The sequence below is a fragment of the Phaethon aethereus genome (genome assembly GCF_964289735.1).
Source record: "Phaethon aethereus genome assembly, chromosome: 17".
Taxonomy (NCBI): Eukaryota; Metazoa; Chordata; class Aves; order Phaethontiformes; family Phaethontidae; genus Phaethon; species Phaethon aethereus.
The window spans coordinates 14,561,907-14,570,394 of record NC_138593.1 but is presented as its reverse complement, the minus strand read 5'-3'; the positions used below and the strand labels follow the sequence as shown (position 1 = coordinate 14,570,394).

General features: G+C 70.8%; 2 protein-coding genes across 2 annotated transcripts in view; both read right to left on the bottom strand.

Moving 5' to 3' along the window:
- Positions 1-708: 708 nt before the first annotated feature.
- On the bottom strand, positions 709-6,761 carry GAS2L1 (growth arrest specific 2 like 1; the record flags this gene model as incomplete). Its single annotated transcript, XM_082007509.1, has 5 exons — positions 709-1,999; positions 2,356-2,683; positions 3,013-3,109; positions 3,987-4,094; positions 6,117-6,761. The coding sequence occupies 5 exons, from the start codon at positions 6,759-6,761 to the stop codon at positions 787-789; spliced, it is 2,391 nt and encodes a 796-aa protein (XP_081863635.1). The 3' UTR covers positions 709-786.
- A 1,194-nt stretch (positions 6,762-7,955) lies between these two features.
- The window catches only part of EWSR1 (EWS RNA binding protein 1), a gene marked incomplete at both ends in the record, with an annotated part of 22,237 nt that continues 21,704 nt past the window's right edge, over positions 7,956-8,488 (bottom strand). Inside the window, 2 exons of the mRNA XM_082007758.1 lie at positions 7,956-7,995; positions 8,275-8,487. Coding sequence (XP_081863884.1) covers positions 7,956-7,995; positions 8,275-8,487 — 253 coding nt within the window. The remainder of the gene's footprint in view (positions 7,996-8,274; position 8,488) is intronic.

Sequence of the window (8,488 nt, the reverse complement as noted above, 5' to 3'; positions counted from 1 at the left end):
AGAAGCTGCACGTCCCCGCGTCACCCCAGGTGTGGCGAGAGGAGGAAGAGGAGAGAGGAGAAAAGGCGCCTGAGGAGAAGAAGAAGAGAGGAGAAAAGGAGAGATGAAGAAGAGAAAGAGAAGAAGAGAAGGAAGAGGAGAAGAGAAGCAGGAGAAGGAGGAGGAGAAAGAGGAAGAGAAGAAGAGAAGGAGAAGGAGAAGAAGGTGAGAAAAGGAGAGATGAAGAAGAGAAAGAGAAGAAGAGAAGGAAGAGGAGAAGAGAAGCAGGAGAAGGAGGAGGAGAAAGAGGAAGAGAAGAAGAGAAGGAGAAGGAGAAGAAGGTGAGAAAAGCCATCCAAGAACAGGCAATGATGACAAGAGAAGGTGGCCAAGAAGGGGAGGAGAAGGCAGCCACGAGAAGACAAGAAGGTGAGGAAAACGAGGAGGAGAAGAACGAGGAGAGGCGAAGAGATGGAGATCAGAGGAGAGGGGCTGGTTGCTTTCCCGCTCTGTCCCCGGGCGCCCAGGACGCAGCTCTCTGCTCCGGCCCCCCACACCGTGGCCGCCCCCCGTGGAGCCGCTCCCCGTGGGACCGGGGCGCGCCCGGGCCCCGCTGCGCCCGCGGGCTCCTTCGGGCCCCAGCCCCGCCGGCCAACAGTCACCAGGAGAAGGAGTCCCGGCTCCCGGGGGCCGGGGCCGTCGCCCCCCGGGGCGTCTCCCTGCGGGTGCCGTCACCGGCAGCAGCTCCACCGTGTCCCGGGAGTGGCCGGGGGCTTCTCGCCGCCCGTGGCCACCGCGCTGGGGGGGTCATGGCCAGGAGTCCTCGTCCAGCCCCTCGCGCTCCCGCGGGACCCAGGCGGGCTCCAGGAAGGAGGAGAGGACGCTCTGCAGAGCCCCCCAGGGCTTGGGGCTGCCGGCGGGGGCTGCCCCGTAGCCCCGCGGGGTGGGGATCCTGGAGGGCTTCTTGTGGGGCTGCGTGTCCAGACGGGGCTTGGCCCAGGGGCGCGGGGGCGGCGCGGGGAGGGGAGGCGCCGGCTCGGGGACCCCCGGGGGCCCGTCGGCCAAGGCGGGGGTCTCCTCCGCCTCCGTCAGCTCGTCCTCCCCCGGCGCCCAGTCGGTGTCGGACTCGGGGCCCCCCCGCGCCTCCCGGCCGTCCCAGGAGGCCGGGAAGCAGCTGCCCTCGTCGGAGGAGCTGGAGAGGGCCGGCCGGCGCCCCGCGTCCGCCATTTCGGGGGCCGCCGCCGGCGGGGGGCCGCCGCCATTCCCGCTCCGCCGGCCGTCCTCGGCGGGGAGGCCGTGCTTGCCGAAGACGTTGAGGGAGGATGAGGAGGAGCTGGAGGAGCAGTAGGCCGAGTCGGCGGTGCCGGGGGGCGGCGGGGGGAGCGCGGGGGGGGTCTCCCCGTCCTCCAGCTCCTCCATCATCCGCGTGTTGGCCAGGAACTCCTCCTCCAGCCGGCGGAAGAGCTGCTGCTCCTGGCCGGGCTCCAGCCGCAGCGGGGCCCGCAGCCGCCGCGCCAGCTCCTCCAGCTCCCGCTGCAAGGCCTCCCCGGCCCCGCCGCCATGGGGGGCCTCCCCGGGCCCCCCTGCCCGCCGCCCCCCCACGCCCTCCTCCAGGGAGGAGCGGCGCGGCGTGGGCGCGGGGCTGCGGGCGGCCTGGCGGGAGGGGGTCCGGCTGCGGGCGGGGGGCTCCGCCCGCGCCCACGAGTGCTGCCCGTCCTGCCGGCGGCTGATCAGCAGCAGGGGCTGGGGGCCGGGGCGGCCATGGCTGCGGGCACGCGGCGGGGCGCGGCCGGGCCCGTTGGGCACCCGCGAGCGGCCGCGCTCCTCCGGAGCCGTTCGTCCGCCCGGGGGGGGTCCGGGGGCCTCGCGGGGCGGCTGCGGCGGGACCCCCCGGCCGGGCTCCCGGCGGCGGGGGGCGCCCCCGTCCCGCGGGCCCGGGGGGCCGCTCTGCGCGGAGGAGGCCGAGGAGTCGCTGTCGCCCGAGCAGCGGCGGGCGCGGGCGGGCGCGGGGTCGCGGGGCCTGGGGGTGTGGAGGGGGGGGGCTCGGGGCAGCACACGCTCCCCCCATTGCACCCCCCCGTTGTCCCCATTGCCGCCCCCGTTGCACCCCCCGGGCCGGCGATCCCCGGGGGCTGGCTCCCTCACAGGGGAGAGGGGCCTTGGCCCCACAGCAGGCCCCAGCCCCACGGCTCTGCCCCCACCAGCTGGGGCTGCTGTGGGGCTGAGGCCGGCCATGGGCCTGTGTGTGGGAGACGCTGGGGGTTCCCCAGCTGGGCTGGGCTTCCTGCCCCAGCACAGGGTGACGGCAGGCGATTTTTCTCCCCCGCCCCCCCCGCCCCCGCCCCCACCTCGAAGCAGCACCCATGGGTGCCCTACCTGAGCGTGCCGGCTGTCCGCGGCTCGGCGGGGCTCCTCGAAGGGCTGGCGGAGCCGGGCAGTGGGGCCGGGCCCCCCCGCGGGGGCAGCCCCTCCTGCTTGGTGCCGGCCGGTGGCTTCGGGACGCCCGTATCCCCCACGCCCTTCGGCTGGTGGCCGCCGCGCTCCGTCCTGCCGTGGCTGCCGTCCCCCCCGCCCGAGGAGGGCCCGGTTCTGTGGGGGCGGCGGGGGGTGCTGGGGCTGGGGGCGCTGGGCGCGGGGGAGCAGCTGCCGGGAGCTGGTTTTTGCGGGGAGAAGCCCGGGGCGCGGGGCTGGGGCAGGCGGTGAGCTGGAAACGGGGGTGCCGGGGGGTGAGGAGGGGCAGCCCTCGCCCCCCCACCCCGCCCTCACGTCGCGCCGGCACCCGCCTCCTCCCGCCGGGGATTCCCAGGCTGTGGGTTATTAATGTGGGGAGTTAATTTGGCCGAAACCCCCCCTTTCCTCACACCCCTTTTCCCCTTTCAGCCGGGTCAGCGCCCCGAGCAGCCCAGCCCCGGGGGCAAGGAGCCCCACCGGGAGAGCCGGGAGGGCGAAACGTGGCGAGGTGGGGCGGCACCGGCCGTGGGGTGGGCTGGGTGGGGGGTCCCCGGGCCCCGGCGTGTCCCCGGGGGCACTCACAGAGGGAGGAGCAGCGACACGGGTCGTGCTTGTCCAGGTAATGTTCCAGTGTGTCCCAGCCGCCGCCGACGCGCACCATGACATGGCTCCTCAGCACCTGCGGACAGTGCGTCACCCTGCCCGTCACCCTGCCCATCACCTTGCCCATCACCCTGCCTGTCACCCTGCCCATCACCCTGCCCGTCACCTTGCCCATCACCCTGCCTGTCACCCTGCCCATCACCCTGCCCGTCACCCTGCCCATCACCCTGCCTGTCACCCTGCCCGTCACCCTGCCTGCCCTGCCCGTCACCCTGCCCGTCACCCTGCCCGTCACCTTGCCCGTCACCCTGCCCATCACCCTGCCTGTCACCCTGCCCGTCACCCTGCCCGTCGCCCTGCCCATCGCCCTGCCCGTCACCCTGCCTGCCCTGCCCGTCACCCTGCCCGTCACCCTGCCCGTCACCTTGCCCGTCACCCTGCCTGTCACCCTGCCCGTCGCCCTGCCTGCCCTGCCCGTCACCTTGCCCGTCACCCTGCCCATCGCCCTGCCTATCGCCCTGCCTGCCCTGCCCGTCACCCTGCCTGTCACCTGGCCCGTCACCCTGCCCGTCGCCTTGCCCATCACCCTGCCTGTCACCCTACCCGTCACCCTGCCTGTCACCTGGCCCGTCACCCTGCCCGTCGCCTTGCCTGTCACCCTGCCCATCGCCCTGCCTGCCCTGCCCGTCACCCTGCCCGCCCTGCCTGTCGCCCTGCCTGCCCTGCCCGCTCCCCAGGACGTGGCCAAAGAGGGATCGCTCTCGGGGAGGGACAAACGGCCCCCAAGGTCCCCGATGTGGGGCAGTTTGTGGGGAGTAAGTTCAGCTCGGGGGCCGCCCCACCGTGAGGTCCCTCAGGACGGGTCCCCGCTGCGCCGAGGAGTGGGGAAAGGAGGAGGGTGGGGGGTCCCGGCGGGGGGCGGGGGGGCCATGGGGTGCAGCGGCGGCTCTTACTCGGACGAAGATGAGCGTGCTGGAGTCGCCCACTTTGTATTTACCCTCGGAGACCTTGACCATGGGGAACTGGGAAGGGCAGGAGCAGCAGCCCAGGATCTCCCGCACCTGCGGAAGAGGGGGGGGTCGGTGGGGCGCAGCCCCCCAGCTATAGGGCCAGCTCCTATAGCTAGGTGCACACAGAGGGGCTGTATAGAGCCCACGGAGAAAGGGGAGCCTCTCGGCTGCACCCCTGCGGTCTGGCAGCTCCCCTTCTCCTGCCTGTACTTGCTGGAGGGGGCAGGCCCGTGGGCAGTGCGCTGCCTGTACCTGCCGGGGAGCAGCTGGGTGGGCTCGGGCAGGCGCCCGAGCCAGCAGCTCCCACTGCAGCCCCAGGCGGTGGGGAGCACCCGCAGCACCCACACACCATGGGAGAGGGGCCCGGGGGGGCTTCCCATGGCTGGCCACCCCCGAGCAGGCTGAGAACAGGCACAACTCGCTTCATCCACTGCCAGCCCCACTCGCTCCGGGACCCCTGAGTGTGGGGAGCTCAGAGCCGCCCCAAAACTGGGGAGGAGGAGGAAACACCCCCACCCCAGGCCCCACTAATCCCCAAACCACAGGGGGCTTGCCCCCCCAAGCACCCTGCTATGGGGCAGGGACCTCCAGCACCCCACATCCCCCAAGAGAAAAGGGTTAAAGCCCCATTTTTTTGGTCCCCCCCTTCAACTTTAACACCTGCCACTGACAAAAAGCCAGAGGGAGGACGGGGGTGGGGGGCAACCAGGGGACCCCCCTGTCGCCGTGGGGCTGCCTCCCCGGCCGCCTGCCCGCCAGCTGCCTGCTCTATCCGGGGCGGCCGTCCTGCCCGCGGCCTGGCCGGGCTGACGTCAGGGATTAGGCAGGGAGCCACGGGGGGACGCGGGGACGCGGCCGCATCCTGCCCCGGCCCAGGGCGGGGGGAACGCAGCGCCGCCTCCCTCCCTGAAATTTATTTTTTGTTTTTAATTTTTTTTTTCTTTTAATAATTCCTCTGGTTTTGTTTGCGGTTCTGCCCTTTCGGCCCCTCGCAGGGCTCCAGCCAGGGCAGGATCCGGCTGCTCCAGTTCCCATCCGGGGCAAGCAGCTGGCCGGCAAGGTCAGCCCCAAGCGGGGAAACTGAGGCACGGGGGGGCTGCAACGAGTTTGGGGGGGGGGTCCCTGACCCTGCTGCCACCCGGCGGGGGGGACGTGGGGACCAGCCGGGCTGGATCCGGCACCGTCAGGCTCCTCCCTGGCTCCAGCACTGCCCATAAAAGCCGATGGCAAGGAATTACGCAGCCTGGAAAAATGCAGCCGGGGTTGGCAGTGCCTGGCCAGGGGGGCTGGGGGGTCTGGGGGGGCACCAGCAGTTGGGGGGGGTGCCCTTTGCAGCGGCACTGGGCGCAAGGAGGGGTTCAGGATGCTCCCCTCCCACCCCCCGAGGATGGCGGCTGCGGGACTTCACGAGGAATCGGGGTTTCAATTCAAAAACAGTTTTGAGCTTTGGGCAGTGGGGGAGGGCAGACCCCCCCCCCGCCCCGCCCGGGTCCGCCGTCCTCCCCCCTCCCCGTATTAATCCGCTGCCGCACACGCGGGCCAGATCCTGCACCCAGCCCAGCTTTAATCCCTCCTGAGCCTCCCGGGGTGGGTCCCTGCACCCCGGCTTGTAGAGGGGACCCCCCCACGCCCGCCCTGGGCTCAGGCGGCTGCGCGGGGCCCGAGGCCTGGCTGGGCGGCCCAGGACCTCCCACAGGCCACAGAGAGCCTGGTTGAGTGGGTAGAGAGGACCTCCCACGGGCCATGTAGAGCCCAGTTGGGTGGGTAGAAGGAACCTCCCACGGGCCACGGAGAGCCCGGTTGGGTGGGTAGAGAGGACCTCCCATGGGCCACAGAGGGCCCAGTTGGGTGGGTAGAGGGGAACCTCCCACGGGCCATGGAGAGCCCAGTTGGGTGGGTAGAGGGGACGTCCCACAGGTTGTAAAGCAGCCTGCTGGGTGGTCAGACAGGACCTCCCATGGGCCACAGAGGTAGGTGGGACCTGCCACGGCCCATAGAGCACCCCGTTGGGCAGACAGAGAGGACCTCCTGCGGGCCACCCAAGCACGGGCCTCCCAGGGGAGCACATCTCACCAGCTCATCCAGGTTCTTCAGGTCGCAGAGGGAGATGGGCCGGGCTCTGCTGGGGTAGGCAAGCGCCTGGGGGTCCCGGCTCTCCTGGCGCATGCCCAGCACGCCGTAGGCCATTTGGTCCCTCATCTCCTCCTCGATCTCCTCCTCCATCTGGATCAGCATGGGGGCCAGCATGCCAAACTTGGAGCCCCTCCTGGCCACCTCCAACAAGCAGAGGACAAAGTTCTTCTCGTTCTTCTTCAGCACCAAGTCATTGGTCTCAAACATGAGGACGTCCTGGATGCCAAGGTCCTGCCGGCACCACTGGATGAAGTTGGAGACGTTATCCCGGGCGATGAAGGAACCGGGTACCACGTTCTTGGCTTGGAAAACCACCTCGTTCTGAGGGACGCGCATACGGGCGGCCACCTCAGGGTGCTGCCGCTGGAAGTCCAGGGCGATGCGGTTGACATTGTTGGCGTGGCGGCAGAGGTGGCAGCCCGTCTCCAGGCTCTCCAGGAAGGTGTCCGCCTGGACGTCCAGGTCGTAGAGGGTGTTGAACCACTCGGCCAGGTCCTCCTTCATGGCCTCCAGGTACTCCTCGCTGGAGCGGAAGGGACGGATGCTCTTGGAAGCAGCCGACTGGATGTGGCTGGGGTCGGCCATGGCGAGCTGCCTGCCAGGGCGGAGGGCGGGCAACGGGGGCTGTTACAGGCAGGAAACGCCCCCCCAGCCCTGCTGCCCCCTCCGTGCCTCAGTTTCCCCCCCCACCCCATCCCACCTGTCCCCCCACCCCCTGTCCCCTCTGCCCTCCCGGTTACTGAGTCACTTGTCACTGATCCCACCCGCCGTGGGGCTGCAGTGGGTGTCACCATCGCGGGGGGACGCTGGGCCCCCGCGCTCAGCTGTGGGGCAGGGGGCTGCACCCGGGGGACCCCCCTGCCCTCCCCGACCTGGAGCCGGTGACCCCCCCAGCCCTACACCCTGAGGGTCCCTTCCCCCAGGAGTGTCCCTGCTGGCGGGGGGCGCCGTGGGGTGCTCGGCCCAAGGGGGGGTATCTGTAACCCGGGGGTCGCCCCGCCCCGGGGGGCGTCTGTCTGTCTGTCCGCCGGTCGGTCTGTCTGCCGGGGCGGGGAGAGGGTCAGCACCTGCGAGGCAGATGCCGACTTGTGCGGGAGACACGCGGGGGGGGGGGGGAACACGGACGGGACACGGACGGACACGACACGGGGGGGGGGGGGGAGGCACAGGGACACCCACACCCACGCACTCACCGCCGGCTCCGCGCTCCGCTACCGCCGGGCCGGGCCGGGCCGCGGCTCTGGGCGCCGGGGGGGCCCCGCCGCCGCCGCCGCCATCCGCCGCATGGGCCGGGGGCGCCGGTGGGGCCGGGCCGGGCCCGGTGGGGCCGGGAGCGGAGCGGGGAGCGGCCGCCGCAGCCCCGGCCGGGAAGTTGGAGGCGGCCCAGAAAGGGCCGGGCGGGCGGGGGCGGGCGGGGGCGGGCCCACACGCGGGACGCGGACACGCGGGGTGGGGGGAGGAAGGCACCCGCAACCCCACCCCCAGCCGCACCCCCAGCCCGCTGTGATTTGACACGGGGGTCAAAGCGAACCCCCCAAAGCCCCCGAAAGCCCCCCAAGGCCGCAGCGCGCGGCTCGCTTCCCAGAGAGCAGGCGGCACGCGACCGTGGAACTGGGTTTTTAATGTTTCTCCACAAACGGTGAAAAATACTAAAGTACAGACAAGGAATAATCATAATGTTGTTGCGGCCAACATTATAAATATGGAATTATAAATTTAAAACGTTTTCTGGTTTAAAAAATAAATCTGGTAGTAAATGCAGCTCTGCGGGGTCCGTCGCTAGTAGGGCCGGTCTCTGCGCTCCTGGCGGTGCTCGCCCCTGCAAGCGGGCAAGAGGCTGCGTCAGTCGCGGCATCCCGGGGTCCCCCCCGGGCTCCTCATCCCACCACCCGCTCACCCCCCACCCATGTGCCCCCCTCCTAGCTGCTCGCCCCCCCCCCCCCCCCAAAGCCACGCTGGGCACGGGGGGGCAAGGAGCGGGGCCCCGGTGCCACCCTGTTGCCTTGCCCCAGTGACCGAGGTGCCTCCGTCTTGCGCCGTCAGGGTTTGCCCCCTCCCCAGCGGAGCCCTGGACCCCCAGCCTGCTCTCCCTACGTACTTGTCCATCTTTCCCGGCCCTCCGCGCCGTCCGCCTCTGCCGCCACCTCCCATCTGTTCCATCAGGGGTCCCGGGGGGCCCCCGGGTCCTCCTCCTCCTCGCCGTCCACCGCCTCCGTAGCCACCTCGATCCATCCCCCGGCCTCCTCTGAATCCGCCTCTGTCCCCACCGCGGCCACCTCTGAACATGCCGCCGGGTCCCCCGCGGTCCATGA